General features: G+C 41.4%; 1 protein-coding gene across 11 annotated transcripts in view; it reads left to right on the top strand.

The window, feature by feature from the left end:
- The window catches only part of CIT (citron rho-interacting serine/threonine kinase), a 189838-nt gene that overhangs the window by 36144 nt on the left and 132965 nt on the right, over positions 1 to 20729 (top strand). For all 11 annotated transcript variants that reach the window (XM_054443447.2, XM_054443446.2, XM_054443445.2 and 8 more), the window contains exons 6-9: positions 4548 to 4690; positions 5917 to 6010; positions 13389 to 13592; positions 15749 to 15902. In XM_054443447.2, coding sequence (XP_054299422.1) covers positions 4548 to 4690; positions 5917 to 6010; positions 13389 to 13592; positions 15749 to 15902 — 595 coding nt within the window. The remainder of the gene's footprint in view (positions 1 to 4547; positions 4691 to 5916; positions 6011 to 13388; positions 13593 to 15748; positions 15903 to 20729) is intronic.

Below are 20729 nucleotides of genomic sequence, written 5' to 3'. Positions count from 1 at the left end.
TATTTTCCAGCCCTTTGTTGTCAGTGATCTTGTCTTGATATGCAGAAAGGCTCCAGGTAGTCACTGAAAAAAATATAAGCAGCAGAGGTGATGGCTATATGAAAGCCATGTTTCATCAAGGGCATTACTGCTATGGAAACTTTTAATTCACTTGGAGTAGGGAGCCATATTGGTTCCACAGCCTCCTCAGCAGTGGGTCCCAACACAGTGCTAGGCTAGCTGCATCTGAATCACCCCAGTAGCTCCTTAAAACTGTAGATTCCTGGGTCCCACCCATGGAATGTGATCCATGAAGTCTGGGGTTATTCCCTGGAATCCTTTAAGCTCCCTAAGTGGTTGGGATGGGAAAGAGATATGCTTTACCTTACTATACTGCTTATTATTATTATTTTAAAATTCTTGCCGGGTGCAGTGGCTCACACCTGTAATCCCAGCACATTGGGAGACCGAGGCGGGTGGATCACTTGAGGTCAGGAGTTCGAGACCAGCCTGGCCAACATGATGAAATCCCGTCTCTACTAAAAATACAAAAATTAGCTGGGCATGGTGGCACGTGCCTGTAGTCCCAGCTACTCGGGAAGCTGAGGCAGGAGAATCGCTTGAACCCGGGAGGCAGAGGTTGCAGTGAGCCGAGATCATGGCACTGCACTCCAGTCTGAGCGACAGAGTGAGACTTCGTCTCAAAAAAAACCCAAAAAAACAAAACTATTTTTCATTATACCAGAACGTCAGCTGTATGGAGGCGGGGATTTTTTCTGTTTTATTCACTGCTGTTTCCCTAATATCTAGAATAGTGGCTGGCACGTGATAGGCACTCAAATATTGATTAAGATGAGTCTATTTTATTTTCTTTTAAATTTTTAATTTTTATTACAGGTGGGGTCTCACTTTGTTGCCCAAGCTGGCTCAAAACTCCTGGCCTCAAGCGATTGTACTGCCTCAGCCTCCCAAAGGGCTAGGATAGGCATGAGCCATCACGCCTGGCTTGTCTTATTTTTAACAAGCACTTCTCCTGGTGATTCTGATGGACAATCAGGCTTGGGAAGTTCTAACCTAGAGGACCTACAGTTGTCTTGGGGTAGAAGCCAAGGCTATCCTGGTTTTTAGAATCAGTGCCTTACTGGGCATCTCTGAAGAGTAAAAGTCAGGGACAGAGTTACATTTTTGGACAAAACCAGATGCTGTGAATGGACTCTCGGTCACAACCTGGGTGGCAACTTGGTCCTTAACTTCTTCATCATTTTCTGCTGACCCTGTTCTTTGGTTCACAGCAAGTCACCTGATAAGAAGACTCGAAGACTCCTAGTTTGTTATTTTAGATGATGCTTTTGGAACCTCTTGGTGCCATTTTAACAATCCAAACGTATTTTCTGAAAGCACTCAAGTCCTGGGTCTTTATTGTATCTTTAAGCTCTAACAGCATGATGATTGAATAAGCCTTGGTTGGCCACACACAAGCCATCTTCCCCATGGGCTCCATTCATACTAGAATGAGCAGCTATACCCTAGTAGTACAGTTTTGGGATATGGGTAACATCTTGGGATAGCCACATTTACTCAGTAAATGTCTGGATTATATTCTCCTAATGGTGCACTGTTGGAATTTTTGGTGTGGTAACCTGGAATAGTGTTGGTGGGTCAAGTTTGATTAGCATCTTTGATAAGGACCCGGTCTATTTAGAGGTTTGTCATGAGTGTGTCTGTTTTGGCCTCATGTTGTGAAGCATGCTGTGTAGCAGCTGTTGTAATTTTTGTTGCTTGTTTTCTCAATCAACCCTGGTTATGAAGAAATGGGAAGTTGTTGCACTCTTAGACTGATCTGATTTGGGAGGGGATTTTCAGTTCAGGAAGTTGGATCTTCTGAATGGAAGCAAAGAATACATGTCTTTTTGCCACTTTACAAGCTGGCTCTTGTTTTCTGAACTATTTTACTGGTCATTGCAAATAGAATGTCAGGAGTAGCTGCCAAATACTAAGTTGTGTTCAGTTTGTCAGTTCTTAAGAGTTGCCAGTGGCTGCTCTGCTATGCATATGACTTTCTCAGCCTTAAACTTACAAGCCATACTGTTTTTTTTCACATCTTTAATACAGCCATAGGAAATTTATAACTGTGGCGTGTCGTCATAAATATGCATTGTTCTTATTTTAAGACATTTCAGTACTAAAAGTATAAATACTTCTGTTATTATCTGTGACTTCTTTCCTTTTTCTTTTTTTGGATATTTAAGACCTTTTTAATGTCAATATATATTTAAAACAGACATATAAATTAGCATTCACCCACATACCCAGGGCTTATGGAGAACCAGGTTGGGATGAGTGGGTGAGCTACAGGCAGCCAGGTGGCTCCTGTGAGCTCCTCGAGGACTGGGGTGAGTAACTAATGTCTGCTAGGAACTTGGGGGAAAGAAAGTGTGTATGTTAGGTGCTGCCCCCTTCTAAGTGTTCCTCTTGTTCATAAATCTTTTTTTTTTTTTTTTTTATATGGAGTCTCGCTCTGTTGCCAGGCTGGAGTGCAGTGGCGTGATCTCAGCTCACTGCAACCTCTGCCTCCCAGGTTCAAGCGATTCTCCCGCGTCAGGCTGCAGAGTAGCTGGGACTACAGGCATGCACCACCATGCCCAGCTAATTTTTGTATTTTTAGTAAAGACGGGGTTTCACCATGTTGGCCAGGGTGGTCTCGATTTCTTGACCTCGTGATCCGCCCACCTCGGCCTCCCAAAGTGCTGGGATTACAGGCCTGAGCCACTGTGCCCAGCCCATGAATCAAATTTTTTTCAGCAATTGTTGTACAAATGGAACCTTACTCTTCAAATGCAATTGTCCAGTGTCTGGCTTAATGTCTGCTGTTGTCAGAAACTGTGCGAATGGAGTAGATTCCCAGGTTATAAGGAGCCCCCGGGGAGGATGCGCGAGTCACTGGCTTCTCCAGGGGTCTCTGGTTTGGGGTTGCCTTGGTGCCGGGCACACTTCCTGGAGATTTTACTGGACCAGCCTGAGGCCTTTGGGGCTCTGTGCAGATGCTCTACTTCTGACTTGTCTAGAGCTTTCTTCTAATTCTGGACTAAAAGCAAGCAGGAGTTTGGAGGATGATGGTGAGAATTCACATCCCCGAGTTGGCTTTTGGAATGCAGTAGTTTGTGAGATTTAGTGTTTTTTTAAAGAAGTATATTCAGATCTTGCCTTTTTCCCAGAAAGCATATGAGACAACTTCCAAGACATTTATAGCATGGCTAATAAAATGGGAAATCAGGGCGAAGGGCAGGAGAACTCAATAAGGGTTAACATGGCTACAGCGATTGTCTAAATGGGTTCTTTTTGCTGGCCAGAGCAGAAAGGATCATGCAGTAAATTGGAGGGGGGAAGGATGGGAATTGAATGGTAGGTGAAGACTTCATGTTGGTGCCAGGCACTGTGCCAGGCCCTCCGAGGACCTTGTCTTACTCAATCCTCACACAGTGCTGCAAGGGGATTAGTCTTATCCCTGTTTTAGAGAGGATGAAACTGAAAGGCAGAGAGGTGAAGTCACCAGCAGGAGGCTGAAGCCACCCAGGCTAACTGGCCTTATAGCCACCTAGGGACTCAGGAATATCACACCTGTTTATCATCAAAAGGAGAAAGGATTTCAGTTCCTTAGGGTAGAAGAGTTTCTTTTTGCTAATCAAACATTTTACTTGAGGCTTCATATTCTTCTTCAAGATTTTTTTCCTGTGTATGTACCAACACACGTAATAATTCCTTATTTATTACAAAAAAGGGGTTGTACTTTATTCTTTACAAGATTTCATTTTACATTGTTGTGGACAATTTTCCATGGCAGTATGAATAAATGGAATCTGTTTGTTTTTAATATCTTTGTCTTATCCCATTGTTTACATATGTCATATTTTAGCCAGTCTCTAACTGATGGATAGCTGAATGATTTCCATGTTTTTTTCCCCTGTTACAAACAATACTGCAAGGAATCTATTTATCTTTCTATTTATCTGCAAACTATTGTAAGTACCTGTAAAGTAAATTGTTAGAAGTGGAATTACTAGGTCAAAGGGGATATTTTCACATTTAAATTTTGAATAGAGGCTGTCAGTTGCCTTCCACACTGACTATAAAAGGAAAAGATTGTATCACATTTATTGCAAGCCTTCTGTATTCTGCTGGGTGCTGAGGGGAATACAGAAAGGATATAAGAGAGTGGTTGCCCTCTAGGAATATCCGTCTACACTGTACCTAATCCTAGGGAATGTCTGGGGTGTCAACTTGTGGGTGGGGAAGTGGGTGGATTTAATTCAACTTTTCAAGCTTGCCTTGCAAACACTGTGCATGGTGTCTGGGACTAGTCTTTCATTATATTGATTCCCCTGGGTAACAGATGTAATTTCCTTAGGGCAGGGACTTCATCCTACATGACTTACAGTGTGCCTTACACATCTTCTTTGCTTTGTGGAGACCTTGTTATTATAACACTTCAGGTGATATTTGAGGATCTAATTGAGGCATTCCCTATTTTTGGGTGTGTGAAGAATTAATAACTTTGGCATTCTATACAGGTCATGGAATATCAGCCTGGAGGGGACTTGCTGTCACTTTTGAATAGATATGAGGACCAGTTAGATGAAAACCTGATACAGTTTTACCTAGCTGAGCTGATTTTGGCTGTTCACAGCGTTCATCTGATGGGATACGTGCATCGGTAAGTGAGACTCTGGTAGCATTTTTATGCTGAGGATTTTCCTGTGTCGCATAAGAGTTCCTGCATGGAAATGAGCGGATGAATGATTTCAGGATCAAGATAACGCCCCATCCAATTTTTAGCCATTCTACCAATAACTGGCTGAAAGCAAACTTTCCAAAACGGAGGACATTTCAGCTCGCCTATCCAGCAGGGCAATAGATCTAGAATTGTAATGTGCTCAAGTTTGCTAGTAAGATCTATTAACGTAGCTAAATAAGACTGGGAACTCTTGCATGGGTTCTTTGGGTTATAAGATAGAAGAACTGAATTTGGAGAAGAACTGAATTTGGTTTGCAGAAGGAAATGTCATATCACATAGTAGTGTAAGACCATGGAGCTGTACTTCTCTAACTCTGCCCGTTAGAATTTACAATTTTTTTTTTTTTTTGAGACAGAGTCTAACTGTGTTGCCAGGCTGGAGTGCAGTGGCGCCATCTTGGCTCATGGCAACCTCCGCCTCCTGGGTTCAGGTGATTCTCCTGCCTCAGCCACCCAAGTAGCTGGGATTACAGGCACGCACCGCCATGCCCAGCTAATTTTTGTATTTTTAGTAGAGATGAGGTTTCACCAGGTTGGCCAGGATGGTCTCGATCTCCTGACCTCATGATCCACTCACCTTGGCCTCCCAAATTGCTGGGATTACAGGCATGAGCCACCATGCCTGGCCTACAAAATCCTCAGTTGATAAGTGGTTCTTCATGTCTTCATTCATCTGATGTTTTGTGTACATCTGAGAATGTTGTGGGAATACAATGATTGTTAGGCCAGGAATCACAAAATTTGAGATAGAGTCTCAGCTTTTCCATTGCCTAGCTACATGACCTTGGGAAAATTTCATAGCTCCATTTGGCCTTAGTTTTCCTCATGTGAAATGTGTGTCTCTAGGAGAAATAATCCATTGAATAATATGTGTTTCATTTCTCTTCCTTTTCTTTCTCTCCTATCCTTCTTTGCTCCCTCTCTCCCTCTTTCTCTTTCCCCCTCTCTCCCTCCCTCTCTCTCTTCCTTCCTTTCAGTTAAATTCGTTTTGCAAAATGTATGCTAATCATTTATATCTACCAATAGAGGAGGTCTATATAACAGAATACATAAACAAAGATTTTTGGCTCAATTGAGATTCTAGGTTAGCAGTTGCTTGCTGATTGGGATGGAGGAGGCAATTCATGGTCCTGATTTTCTTACAGAGACATCAAGCCTGAGAACATTCTCATTGACCGCACAGGACACATCAAGCTGGTGGATTTTGGATCCGCCGCGAAAATGAATTCAAACAAGATGGTAAAAAATGGAATAAGATAGCTTAATAGAGTTTATACTAAAAAGTATTCTTGGTCCTCCTAAGTTTGGGAAGTGTTGGGATAAAATGGTGAACAATGTTTTGGAGACTTTGGCAGTGTATGGAGGTGGGGACAGGGACACAGAACTATTTCCCAGACCGTGGCACCTTTTTATGTATAGTGCCTGTTAATACCCTCCAAGACATTTTTAGGAGCATTCTTATAGTTTGGTTAGAAATAAAGGAAAATGCTTATTTTGTTTCTCTCTTCATTTTCCTTGCCTGTTATAGACTGTCTTTTGTTATATTATGTTTTTTACTTTAAAATATTTCGATGAAATGGAAACTCCTGTATGTCAAATCCTCTATTTCCTATGCAGCAAAATTGAAATTAATCACTGGAGCATTTGAACCAAATATCCTTAAGTGTTAAGAACCAAGTGCTCAAAATATCATTTTTAAGTCTTGGATCTTTGGTAGAAATTAAACTGTATTCCACATGCTAAGTAGGACGGCAGGAGGGTAGCTACTGAGATCAAGAATGAGACTACTTTAGGAAAAAGATGACAAAGTAAAAAAAAGATTAGAGTTTAAAAATCTTCTAATAAAGTTGATATGTACTAAAATATGAATTTGGAAGTCAACTCCACAAAAAAGGATAGGTCTAAGAGAAAATCGACTTAGGTTTTAAGACTGATTTTACAACTGAGCCACTTGGTGACCTAGACAAATCCTTGGGAACTTGATCTTTTATACTTTCTCTAGAAAAAACTGATGCTAGTTAAAATGCATAATTTAAGAGGTTAGAGAAGCTTTTCTTCAAAGTGCCCCCCAAGTCTGAGAGTTAAATCCTTTATATAAAGGACAATATGTAAAATTTTCTTTTTTTTTTTTTGAGACGGAGTCTCGCTCTGTCCCCCAGGCTGGAGTGCAATGGCGCGATCTCGGCTCACTGCAAGCTCCGTCCCCCTGGGTGCACGCCATTCTCCTGCCTCAGCCTCCTGAGTAGCTGGGACTACAAGCGCCCGCCACCACACCCAGCTAATTTTTTGTATTTTTAGTAGAGACGGGGTTTCACCGTGTTAGCCAGGATGGTCTCCATCTCCTGACCTCGTGATCCGCCCGCCTTGGCCTCCCAAAGTGCTGGGATTACAGGCGTAAGCCACCGCGCCCGGCTCTTTTTTTCTTAAACTGCTTCCATAAAAGTGGATATTATTAGGTTGATGTTAAGAAAAGGCTTGGAGTTGCATTAAGTTTTTGCCCTCTAGCATCTGGCCTGTTTGTTCTGCAGACCTGAGACCTACTTGAGATAATTTTCTTGGTGTTCAGGCCCTTGGAAAAATAAGTTCCCTATGTTGTCCAGTGTCAAAGTTTCTCAGCCTCAGCACTATTCTTTTTTTCAGGTTATTTTCTTATAATCTGTTCACTTGATCATTACATTAAGAATTAGATTATATTGCTATAACTACAAAGCATTTTATGTTTTAAAAATTATGTACAGTTTAGAAACAGGCATGAAAACTTAGGTATTAAATATAGTGGAATAAAGCACAGAAAAAAAGTTAAAATAATGCAGTTTTATCACTTAGGATTAAACATTTATATGGGCCGGGTGCAGTGCCTCACACCTGTAATCCCAGCACGTTGGGAAGTCGAGGCGGGAGGATTGCTTGAGTTTGAGACCAGCCTGGGCAACAAAATGAGACCTAGTCTCTACAAAAAATCAAAAAATTAGCCAGACATGGTAGTACATGCTTGTAGCCCCAGCCACGTGGGAGGCCAAGACAGGAGGATTGCTGAAGCCGAGGAGGTTGAGGCTGCGATGAGCCCATGTTTGCACCATTGCATTCCAGCCTGGGTGACAGAACAAGACCCTGTCTTAAAACAAATTTATATGCTGCATTCGTGAAATTAAAAAAAAAATCATGGATTTAGAAATAAATTGAAGCATAGGTACATTGACAACGTAACCTCAGCACTACTGACATTTTGATCTGAATTAATTCTTTGTTGTGGGTGATGCGCTGTATAAGATGTTTAGCTGCATCCCTGACTCCTACCTCCTAGATGCCATTAGCACCCTCCCCTCCAGCTGCGATAACCAAAAATGTGTCTAGACATTGCCAGATGTGCCTGGGGTGGGAGGGTTGGGGGAAATGGGGTTTGAGAACCCTTAGTTGATCATGCCTGCAGTAGGTTGAGAAGCATCAGAAAGCTAATTAATTAGACAGGAATTTGTGTTTGCAGTAAGAAAACCTACTCAGCAAACTAATCAAGTTCCAAAGTTACTGCTTGGTAAATAAATAGGAATTAAGAATAAGACCCTATCTCTGTGTCTGGGGTCATTCTCTTCGGAGCTCTTGGTGGAGAGACAGGGTTCCCAGTTTCTATTTTTTAGTGCTTCAAACTGCCCTTTTCAGTTATAATTGTAACAACCTTCACTCCGGGTGGGGAGCCTCCCAGGTTTATTTACAACAAGGCTCAGTCTCTGATTATTTTGATCAAGGAGATATGACACTCAATACCACACACTTGAGAATATTTCCTCTCTTTTTCTCTTAAGCTTTTAGGGTTGGAACGTGACAAGCAGATAAGAAGGAATTTTTTGCATTAAGTGCAAAGTCCTTTTTGTTATAGAAGAGCAATAATCTGTACACTAGATCAAGTGTAGATATAAAATTATAATTTTTGGGGGTATATTTTTAATAGTGGTGTTGGGTTAAACATATTTCCTTTAAATGAAATGTCTGTAGGCCTAAAGTAGGTTCTAAATGTTGCCTGTACTCATAGTATACCATATAAAATATAATCCACATTTACTGGAACTACCGTATATTACTTACCCCAAATCAGTCAATCCCTTCCCTATCACCCCCACATAATATCTTTGTAGTTTGGATACCTGTGAATCTTAGATCTGTTCAGTTTTCCATTATCCATTGTCTTATTTCAAGTTTCTCATTCAGAATGTTGCTTTGGAGTATTTTCTGTTAGTAAACACAGGGCCTAGTGACTCTAAGACCTGCTGTGTGACTTAGGTCACCCACTTCACTTCATTAGAATCTCAAAGAATGGTGAACAGCTGAGTTCCAATGTGTCTCATTCGGCTCTCATGAAAACAGTTGTAAGGAGATTGTAGATAAACCACATTATATAGCATAGTAAGTGATAATCAACCCCATTTGGCAGTTGCAACCCCACAAGAGATAGCCCTTTTTAGATTTATGTAGGAGTGAAAAGCTTTATTTTCCACAAGAGGAACAACGTAGTAAGAACTCCTTTTCCCCCTGCTTCTGCAGGTATATACTTATGCCCTAGGCAACTTGATGGGTAAAGTTAGGTTTAAATAGTTTTATGTGTAAGCTCTTCTCTTCTCTTCTTTTCTTTCAAGACAGAGTCTTGCTCTGTCACCCAGGCTGGAGTGCAGTGGGTGACCTTGGCTCACTGCAACCTCTGCCTCCTGGGTTCAAGAGATTCTCCTGCCTCAGCTCCCCGAGTAGCTGGGATTACAGGTGCCCGCCACCATGCCTGGCTAATTTTTGTATTTTTAGTAGAGATGGGTTTCACCATGTTGAAGCGTTTTATGGAAAGGGGTTAGGAGGAGGAAGACATTGGTTTTCTTTCTTCCTCATCTGCTTTTTGTTAGTAAAAGAATCTGCTAAGCTAACTCTTCTTTCTCCCTCCCTCTCTCCCTCTTTCAGTTCTTCCCCCCTTTCCTTCCTTTCTTCCTTTCTTTTCCTTCTCCCCCTTTCTCCCAAAATATGGCAGACTCTTCTGTCCCCTAGTCATTCTCATATAGTCTTCTGAACTTGTTTTTTTTCTTCCCTGTTAATACAGTAAAAATTAACTAAGTTGGCCAGGAGTGGTGGCACATGCCTGTAATCCCAGCACTTTGGGAGGCTGAGGCGAGCAGATCACCTGAGGTCAGGAGTTTGAGACCAGCCTGGCCAACATGGTGAAACCCTGTCTCTACTAAAAAAAAATTTTAAAAATTAGCTGGGTATGGTGGTACGCATCTGTAGTCCCAGCTATTTGGGAGGCTGAGGCAGGAGAATTGCTTGAACCCAGGGGGTGGAGGTTGCAGTGAGCCACGATTGTGCCACTGCACTCTAGCCTGGGCGACAGAGCAACAGTCTTTTAAAAAAAAAAAAAAAAAAAAATTAACTAAGTTAAGTAGTACTTGGGCCCAATCAGATAGTGTTCTCCTGCAGGCAGGCTGGGCCCCTACTACAGGTTCGCTTTTAATATCTCACCCAGATTAGCTGGCTGAATTGCCACCAGAGGAGAGTGAAAGCATATTGCAAAATCATAATCAGGACATGTGAGATTACGTGTTGAACAGGTTTAATGTGCTTGGGGGTCAGTGACTAATGGGAACTTAGCAGTCATTAACTGTCATTAAAAACGTTTGTTAATTACTATTACACACTTAGAGATTTGTTAATTAACAAAGAGTAATGCCTTTGCTAATCACTATTATGCACTTAAGAGGAAGCCAGTGGGTATTTTTCCCTTCATAGCTTTCTACTACAAATTAATAAAATTTAGAAAATTAGAAAATGACTGTGCATAAATGTGTATAACCATGTATCTGTTAGAGGGCAAAAATTAGTTGGGGAATTATCTTTCTTTGATAAGTCTTATCATTAGTTTGCAAATGAGGCATTGGCAATTCATACTGTTTAGCTGGGTCATCCTGAGAAACACGTCCCAGTCAATTCTGTTTTTGCAACTCTTTGGTTGTGAACAAGTGACTGTGCCCTGTGAGCTGCAAATAAGGAGAACTGAATATTCCTCAACAGTCTGTGGCAATAAAACAAAATCCAGTAAATGCAAATGGTATGTATTCAACAATTGCGTAGTTAGGTCCTGCAAGGTAATTAGACATAAAGGATAAGTATTTAATCAACAATATAGTAGCATTTTCATTACCTAGTCAAATCAAGATGTTACAGTTTTCTTTCTCTTGTTTTGTTATTTAAAAAATACCTATTGCGGCCAGGCTCTGTGGCTCATCCTTGTAATCCCAGCACTTTGGAAGGCCGAGATGGGTGGATCACGAGGTCAAGAGATTGAGATCATCCTGGCCAAACATAGTGAAACCCCGTCTCTACTAAAAATACGAAAATTATCTGGGTGTGGTGGCACGCACCTGTAGTCCCAGCTACTTGAGAGGCTGAGGCAAGAGAATTGCTTGAACCTGGGAGGCGGAGGTTGCAGTGAGCTGAGATTGCACCACTGCACTCCAGCCTGGCGACAGAGCGAGACTCCATCTCGAAAAAAAAAAAAAAATCTATTGGTTATTGTCAGTGCATTTTAACAAAAACCCTTTAGTTTAATCCTAACCTGTGCTGAGCTCTTTAACATTTACATACATGTTAAAAAACAGACTCAGCCCAGATTTCCCAACATATTAAGGCTTCTCCTTGACTTAAGCTACTTTCAGTTCTTCAAGCTTAAGTCACCCTGTGGTTTTGTCTTAGGCCAAATATTTTCCCCTTTGTCTCCCCTTCTGTCCATCAAGCCAAGCTTGCCTGTGGGTTTTGGATGGTGTGACCATCTGACTTTCTTGAAGGGGCACTTACAGGGGAAGTTTTATTGCCCAAACCAGTGGACAATCCATGTCAGGAATGATTGTATCACACTGCTTTCTGGGTTTAGGGCTTGGAAAAACCTGTATCAGAGTGCAGGCCCGAGGGGTGAAAAGAGAGGAGAGGGAAGAATAGGTCTGTTTCATATAATGAGAAAGTCTCATGGCAGAGGAATGGATGAGATTCAAGTTACAGGCTGGAAGAGCTTCATCCAGAATCAGCCCTGGGGAGAGGAGACCTCATCATGTCCTCACTAAACATTCACTTTCCTCTCCACACTCAGTTAAAGCAAAGCAAATTTACTTTCTTGGTGTAAAGCCCAGCCTTCAAGGTATGTGGACTTACCCACAAAATCTCTTGGCTCACTCAGGGGCACTTACCATCGTTTAATGAGGAAAAAGTTCTTTTGTACCATGTAACTGCTGACCTGAGAGAAGCCCATTATGATATAGAGTTATAGGACAGCTGGTCAACAACACTATATAACTAAAATCAGAGCCTCTCTGTTTTGATGAGGAGAAAAGTTAGAGAAGGAATCTTTAGACTTCAAATTTCATGGCTCAGTAAAACATCAAAATAATTTTGAAGACCAAAAGGGTTGCCAGCTTACTAGGCTGCCTAGACAGGGGTGGGTATGAGGGGAAGAAAGCCTACTTCTTTTATCAACAGCATATCAAGAAACAAAGGACATTTAAACACTAAAAAAGTCAGAAAGACAAATTCTCAGAAAAAAAGGACAGTCCTTTAAATGGGTTACATTTAGCTTTATAAAATGCCCTTCTGTATTGTCCTAATCTTTGCCAAGGTCAGGTGCTTGGGTGCCATTGGATAATAAGCCCCTGGGTTTCTGAACAGTGGGGGAGGGAATCACAGGAACAAGGGTTAGGGGTGAGGAAAAGGAACTCATTAACCTTGGGCCCTGGGTGGAAGTTAATTATCATGTCTTGCCCTGTGGGTAGGTTGAAGTAGGAACGTTAATTCCAAAGGCAGTTTTCCAAATTTTTGAACTTGAGATTTGTAATATTATATTGTCAGTTAGCCACCAGTTTTCTTCTCTTCCCTTCTCTTCTCTTCTCTTTTCTTTTTTCTTTTATTTTCTTACAGTCTCGCTGTCACCCAGGCTGGAGTGTAATGGCACAATCTTGGCTCACTGCAACCTCCGCCTCCCAGGTTCAAGCGATTCTTGTGCCTCAGCCTCCCGAGTAGCTGGGACCACGGGTGTGCACCACCACGCCTGACTAATTTTTGTATTTTTAGTAGAGATGGGGCTTCACCATGTTGGCCATGCTGGTCTCAAACTCCTGGCCTCAAATGATCCACCCACTTTGGCCTCCCAAAGTGTTGGGATTACAGGCATGGGCCACTGCACCTGGCCAATTGCCAGTTTTCTAGTAATGGTTAGGTTGATCTTTTAGATTCATTTTTAGAGTTTATTATCATTTTGCTGTTATCATAAGAGAAGTTCTATCATATCAATAACTTGCATTAGGAAAGACATCTTCCATTCCCGGTATATCCAACTCTCATTCGTATAACTGAAGGGTGTGTGTATATCATCAACAACTCTTGCCCTTTTGCCCTTGGATTGCATTATATGCTGTGTGCTTTTTTTTTTTTAAATTAGTAAAGCGTTTTCATTTCCTGACAGTGTGCCACTTGACAGCTGGTTTAAGTGCCTGGGAGAATAGTAATCAGTGGCAAATCAGCTTGTGTCTGAAATGTGGCTGTTGGCAGTCTACTTGAGGATAATTGAAAGTTTGCTGTATTCGTTTTATTGATGGGATTCTAGGTGAATGCCAAACTCCCTATTGGGACCCCAGATTACATGGCTCCTGAAGTGCTGACTGTGATGAACGGGGACGGAAAAGGCACCTACGGCCTGGACTGTGACTGGTGGTCAGTGGGCGTGATTGCCTATGAGATGATTTATGGGAGATCCCCCTTCACAGAGGGAACCTCTGCCAGAACCTTCAATAACATCATGAATTTCCAGGTAAAGAGTCCTTAGAAGATTTTGATGTCATATTGAGAAATGTTATTTAAAAATTGTGTGAATGAGGCTGGGCGTGGTGGCTCATGCCTGTAATCCCAGCACTTTGGGAGGCCGAGGTGGGTGGATCACGAGGTCAGGAGATTGAGACCATCCTGGCTAAAACGGTGAAACCCCATCTCTACTAAAAAATACAAAAAAATTAGCCAATTGTGGTGGTGGGCGTCTGTAGTCCCAGCTACTCTGGAGGCTGAGGCAGGAGAATGGCATGAACCCGGGAGGCGGAGCTTGCAGTGAGCTAAGATTGCGCCACTGTACTCCAGCAGCCTGGGCAACAGAGTGAGACTCTGTCTAAAAAACAAAACAAAACAAAACAAAAAATTGTGTGAATGAATGTTTATAGAATGTTGTTTAAAAATTGTGTGCATGAATATTTTGTACGTATTGTGTGAATGAATATTTATAGAATGTTAGATGTTATTTAAAAATTGTGTGAATGAGTGTTTCAGCAGTGCTGGAAAATAATAATAGCAAATACTTATATGGCACTTAACTCTGTGCCAAAGGCTATTCTAAACATTTTATTAATTGTATTTCATGGAATCTCAGCTGCCAGTAATGATAAGACTACACCATTATTTTATGTACTGCTAAGAAAGAAAAACTGCTGCCAGTGAGTCTATGATATTTTTATTGATTATAAAATGCATCTTGATTTCAGTGCTGTTAACTGTGAATAACTGTGAGTCTTAGAATTGAGGAGATATAGTTTAGTCAGTTAGTTAATCTTCAAACAACCCTGTGAGGTAAGTATTATTATTTTCATTTATAGATGAGGAAACCAAAGCACTGATGGTGAAGTAACTGGCCCAAAATAACACAGGCAGTCTGGCCCTGAAGTCCATGCTCTTAATTTTTCGATATACTCCTTCTTAGTACTAACTGTTGAATATGGTATTAAAATTGAATGAGGAAATGAATTAGAAATACAATTACATATAGATATGTGTTTTACTATATATATATATACAGTAAAACTATTTTCTGATAACTGTACTTTCTACTACATTAAGCCTATTTTTTTTTTTTTTTGAGATGGAGTCTTGCTCTGTTACCCAGGCTGGAGTGCAGTGGCACAATATCGGCTCACTGCAACCCCTGCCTCCTGGGTTCAAGCGATTTTCCTGCCTCAGCCTCCTGAGTAGCTGGGATCACGGGTACCCACCACCATGCCTGGCTAATTTTTGTGTTTTTAGTAGAGATGGGGTTTCACCATGTTGGCTAGGCTGGTCTTGAACTCTTGATCTCAGGTGATCCACCTGCCTTGGCCTCCCAAAGTATTGGGATTACAGGCATGAGCCACTGTGCCTGGCCTGTGAAGCTCATTTCTTAAGGCTCTGATAAATGTATATTTTTTAGTTTCAACCAAAAGGAAAAGGAACGTATTTCCTAGGTTTTTGTATCTCACCTAATTTTCATCTTTCTGGAATGCTTAATACATATTTTTATGTACATACATTATTTGTTATTCTTGAGCCTCCTCTTGAGTGAAAATTTCCCCTTAGGTGACTCTTGGAGCTAATTTATTTCCTTCCCTTTAGCTCACTCACTCATTCAATCATTCAATAACGAGTGCATTATCATACCAGGCACTGTTAGGTACCAGGTTTACAGGGATGAGCAGAAGAAGCAGGCCCTCTCTGCCTTCTTCCTTTTTCATCACACTGAAATCACAGCGCATTGTGTATGTGCAAAAGTAGAGTGCAGAGGGAACATGCAGAAAGGAGTTATAGGATAGAAAAGGTAGCCAAGGAAAGCAGCGAGAACAGCGTGATTTGTTCAGGGAGCTTTAAATAGCTCATCATTGTTGGACAGCAAAGGGAGAGGTGGGGAGCGTGGCAAGATGAGATGGGAAGGGGAGCCGGGGTCAAGCCATGGAGGACGCTGAACCCCTGCAAAGGAACTAAGCCTATTGATGTGAACAGGCCACTTATTTTGGGAACATGCCTTTGGTCCAAAGGGAAGAGGGCATGAAACTTCCTTCTCTAAAAAACAACAAAAAAAGAAACTTGCATATATGAGAAATACTTTCTTCACTTTGGGGCATGAGAAACGGAATCCCTGCTAAGGAAATAATTCTCTTATTTTTTTTGGAACAGCGGTTTTTGAGGTTTCCAGATGACCCCAAAGTGAGCAGTGACTTTCTTGATCTGATTCAAAGCTTGTTGTGTGGCCAGAAAGAGAGACTGAAGTTTGAAGGTCTTTGCTGCCATCCTTTCTTCTCTAAAATCGACTGGAATAACATTCGTAACTGTAAGTAGGGCTGTTTTCCTTAATTTGGGATGTTGGGATTATGAAACACTCAAGAGAGATCTGAGATTATTCTGGCCCAAAGAAGCTTCTGTAAATTATATAAATAAAGGCTTTAATTATCTACAGGAGTAGTAAAGGCTAATGATATAGCTGTCTTTGAGTAATAATTCTGCTTTAAAATTGTTTGTGTAGAACTGGGTCATTTATCAAACTCCGTGTTTATGTGGCCTTTAGAATATTATCCCTCAGTAAGTTAGAGGCACAGATTCATGGAATTTGAAGGTTGTCACTTGGTTTGACACAGTTTCTTCCAAAAAAGTGGATCTAGGTATTTCATTCACATATCAGGAAAAAGACTCAGATTAGGCAACATGCCCAGGTTGTTCTGCTAATGGCTGAGTTTAAACAAAAACCATAAACACCTCCCTGTGTTTATTCATTTGTTTCTCTCGATAATATTTGTCTTTGCTCACAAGCATGTAAAACCTACAATGTATATGCACAGTAGATTCATTCATACATCACTTTTTATAATCAGTGCAAACTGAATGAATTCATTAAAAACAAAGACCTGGTTTATTATCAACAGAAACCACACAAAGCTCTTTTTTCTTTTACCAGTTGGTGGTCTTTTAAAAATCTTTTTAATTCTTGGATGTGTTGTTGATTGAATGTGTTCTACTGAATGATCAGCACGGATTAGAGCCAGTAGGAAAGCAGTTGTCCTGTTTGAGTATGTGTTTTGTTTTTGGTGATGGAGGGAGGTTGGGAAATGGAATCTGTTTCTAGGTGTCAAAACCAGGCTTCTGATTGGAGATGTGTTATAATTATAATTGCTTGCACCTTCAGCTAGGACATAGTATGGTAAAAAATCAGTATTGTCCAGTTGTAAACCATTTTGATGGTTTCTCTAACCTTCTGCTGAAATATTTAAGTAGGTCGCATTTCCATAAATCTTTCTTGGCAAATGTTTTTATTATTCAGGTGGCCACATTGCTTTATTTTTCTAAATAAATAGACATCTCCCCCCAAATCTCCAAGGTTCAGACATTTTAATCAGTAATATATTTTCAGGGCATTCTTCCTTTTATGCTTTTAGAAAGATGTAATAGACTTTCTTTTAGATGCTGTTCAAGTACTTAATCTTTTCTTGTCTTGCCCTTTTATCTCTGTAATCTTCTTGAATAAGCAGTTAATTTTTTTTATTCATGAACCTGCTGATCATGCCTAAGAATGTGTCTCCACTTAAGTAAGTCAGTGAATGGTGATTACCTGAGTAAAGTTAAAGTAGTCCCCCACTCTCCTATCTGTGGCGCATAGGTTCCAAGTCTCCCCGTGGATGTGTGAAACTGATGATAGTACTGAAACCCATCTACCTTTTTTCCTGTGCATACATACCTATGTTATATAAAGCTTAACTTATAAATTAGGTATAATATATTTGACTCCCAGCTCCCAGTGTAGTGGCTCTGAAGACTCACAAAATGTATTTGCTTTAAAAAATTCTTTTTTTTTTTTTGAGACGGAGTTTTGCTCTTGTTGCCCAGGCTGGAGTGCAGTGGTGCGATCTCTGCTCACTGCAACCTCCACCTCTTGGGTTCAAGCGATTCTCCTGCCTCAGCCTCCCAAGCAGCTGGGATTATAGGCATGCACCACCACGCCTGGCTAATTTTCTGTTTTTAGTAGAGACAGGGTTTCTCCATGTTGGTCAGGCTGGTCTTGAACTCCTGACCTCAGGTGATCTGCCTGCCTCGGCCTTCCAAAGTGCTGGGATTACAGGTGTGAGCCACCAGGCCTGGCCAAAAAATTCTTTTAATTTAAATATATCTTTATTTATTTACTTTTGAGACAGAGTCTCACTCTGTGGACCAGGCAGGAGTGCAGTGGCGTGATCACGGCTCACTGCATGCAGCCTTGACCTCCCACGCTCAAGCAGTCCTCCCATCTCAGCCTCCTAAGTAGCTAGGACCACAGGTGTGTGCCATCACACTGTGCTAATTTTTTTGTATTTGTAGAGATGCGGTTTCACCAGGTTGCCGAGGCTGGTCTTGAACTCCTGAGCTCAAGTGATCCTCCTGCTTTGGCCTCCCAAAATACTGGGATTACAGGCATGAGCCATTGCACCCAGCCCTAATTTTAATAAATCTTTTATTTTGGAATAATATTAGATTTATAGAAAAGTTGCAAAGGTAGTATGGAAGAGTTCCCACATACCTTTCACCCAGTTTTCCCCAACGTTAACTCTTTTTTATATTTATTTATTTATTTTTTGAGACACAGTCTCCCCGTCACCCAGGCTGGAGTGTGGTGGCACGATCTTGGCTCACTGCAACCTCCGCCTCCTGGGTTCAAGCGATTCTTCTGCCTTAGCCTCCGAGTAGCTGGGACCACAGGCGTGCACCACCATGCCCGGCTACTTTTTGTATTTTCAGTAGAGACAGGGTTTCACCATGTTGGTCAGGCTGATCTCAAGCTCCTGACCTCAGGTGATCCGCCTACCTCGGCCTCCCAAAGTGCTGGGATTACAGACGTGAGCCACCGCACCCAGCCCCCAGTGTTAACTCTTACATAACAGTGTCACTGTCAAACTAAGTGTTTGAAAAACTATTTGTCGAAACTAATATTGGTACATTACTGTTAACTACACTTCAGACTTTTTTTGGATTTTACCAATTCTCCCGCTCATGTCCCGTTTCTGTTCCAGGAATCAATCCATGGTACCATATTCCAGTTAGGGTATTTGTATTTGATGGGACTAGTCCTAGTTTAGATACTTAGTGTAGCTCAGCCAGCAGGTGGGATCTTCATGCCCACCGAGGATTGGTAGTGCGTTTTCCTGGTGGTTTTATGGCATTTCTGACTATGCAGAGAGGTGTGGTATTAACTTCAGTGTCTCCTAGCAAATTTTCCTATTTTTCACCAACCTCTGATCCCTGCTTTATTTGCAATCAACTCAGAGATTTGTGATTGAAAACATTGCTTGACTCCATGCTCTTTAAGCTATTTTCTAACTAGGTAACTGTAACATAAATTATGCTTTTATCTAGTCCTATTTTCCATAAACACATGTTGAGTGATTTTCATCAACCAAAATACTTCGAATCATTAAGTTTCCCAAGTTCATGGTTGCTGCTTAAATGCCTGGTGGTTCCAGGCTGTCGAATATTTCTGCCTTCTGCAATAAGAGATTGTCCCTTGTTAAAAGCAACATTAGCCTTTGTGCAGTTTCACCCCCAATTCTTCTTTTTCTTGTTGTAACCAATGAAAGGGAGTACTGCTTAACACAGCAGGTAATAATCTTCTAAAACTCATTATCTCAAGAGGTGGTCCTGGCAGGATATATAAATGCGATTTAAGAAAGGTCTTGGCAAATTTATGAATGACAGAACTGGGAGTGGCTACTGAGAAAAACTAGGATGCGCCTTTGCTTTGACACTTAGGTCGGGCGTAGCTTCTGTACGCTCCTGGGTCCTGCCTCTTGGGGTTGCTGCAGGCAGCACCCCATGAACCAGGCATCTGACCCAGTTCCAGGATACTTATTCTTCCAGCAAGTCGAACACTCTGTGATGAGTGACTGCCATGCTCATGGGTCACCAGGCTCTCATTATTCTGTTTCATTTCCAGCCTCCCACAAGATTGGTTTTTCAGCTGCTTATTTATTATTATCATTATTTCAAGGCTGCTTTCCAAGTTTCAGTGGGGGGTTTCCTAAGCGTACCAGCTGCGCTGGCTGTGCAGTTCCGGCGATGTTTCAGATGCTGGGCTGGATTCTGGCTGTACCCAGCCTGATCTTTCTGGGCTTCAGGAAAGCTGAAGCCAATCAGAGCTCCTCTTTCATGCCTTTGGGATTATGCTTACCTTGCCTGGCATCATGTACGTGCTCCCATCCATGGGAAAGTTTTGCTGTCTGGTACTGTCTTCTATCAACATCTTTTAAGATATCTTCCCCCAAGGCATCATGACGTCAACGGAACCAGCACACTTGTACCTTTTATCCAAGACTGCCATGTCTCAACAGTGAGAAATGCATAATGGAAGTGGTGATCACTTCCTAGGATTATTTCCTAAGATATTTATGGCTAATGCGCTAGAGAACTCGGATGGTCTGTTGTGTCTGACATGGGCTTTTTCTCTTGAGTTGTCTTTCTTTTGCTGTTCTCAGAAAGAAACAATTCTTGCCAAATGATCCTGATTTTTCAGGTCCTCAGCATTTGTTAGCAGAAAGTACATTTTGTTTCCATCCGGCAGTGACTCAGTGGTGGTCCCATGCTGATGAAACGCTGAGACAGTCTTCTTCCAAATAGGTATCATTTTGATTGTTGCTGCTTATTTGCTAACTGGCCCTCAGTAGTGACAGTGAAACCTCAAGTGTATAATATGGTTGCTCAATAATCCTGAGGGAAGACAGTCTTTGGTTTGGGGGCTAGGGATTCTGTGCCTACTTAGCTTCAGGTGAAAGTCTTACAGATTTTTGTGTGTAGAAATAAGCACCATGTACCTCCTTGGGTTTTTTTTTTTTTTTTTTTTCTCTAGTCCTTTAGTATGGTCAGCAATATTGTTTAGGGAGTACCTATTCTGTGCTAACCACTAGGCATTCAAGTATATTACACTATGCTCCTTCAAAACACTTCTGTCAAATGTAAGGATTATTATACCCATTTTACAGATGTGGATACCGTGGTAACTTGGCCAAGGTCATATGGCAAGTGAATAAGGGATTCTGGATTTGGGTGGAGGTCTATGTGATTCCAAAGCCCATGCTCTTTCTACAATACTATATATGCCTTTGCATAAGTTATTGTTATTAGTAATAATATTTGTGATGAT

Source organism: Pongo pygmaeus, chromosome 10 (assembly GCF_028885625.2).
Source record: "Pongo pygmaeus isolate AG05252 chromosome 10, NHGRI_mPonPyg2-v2.0_pri, whole genome shotgun sequence".
Taxonomy (NCBI): Eukaryota; Metazoa; Chordata; class Mammalia; order Primates; family Hominidae; genus Pongo; species Pongo pygmaeus.
The sequence above is the reverse complement of the archived record's forward strand: the minus strand, read 5'-3'. Positions and strand labels throughout refer to the sequence as shown.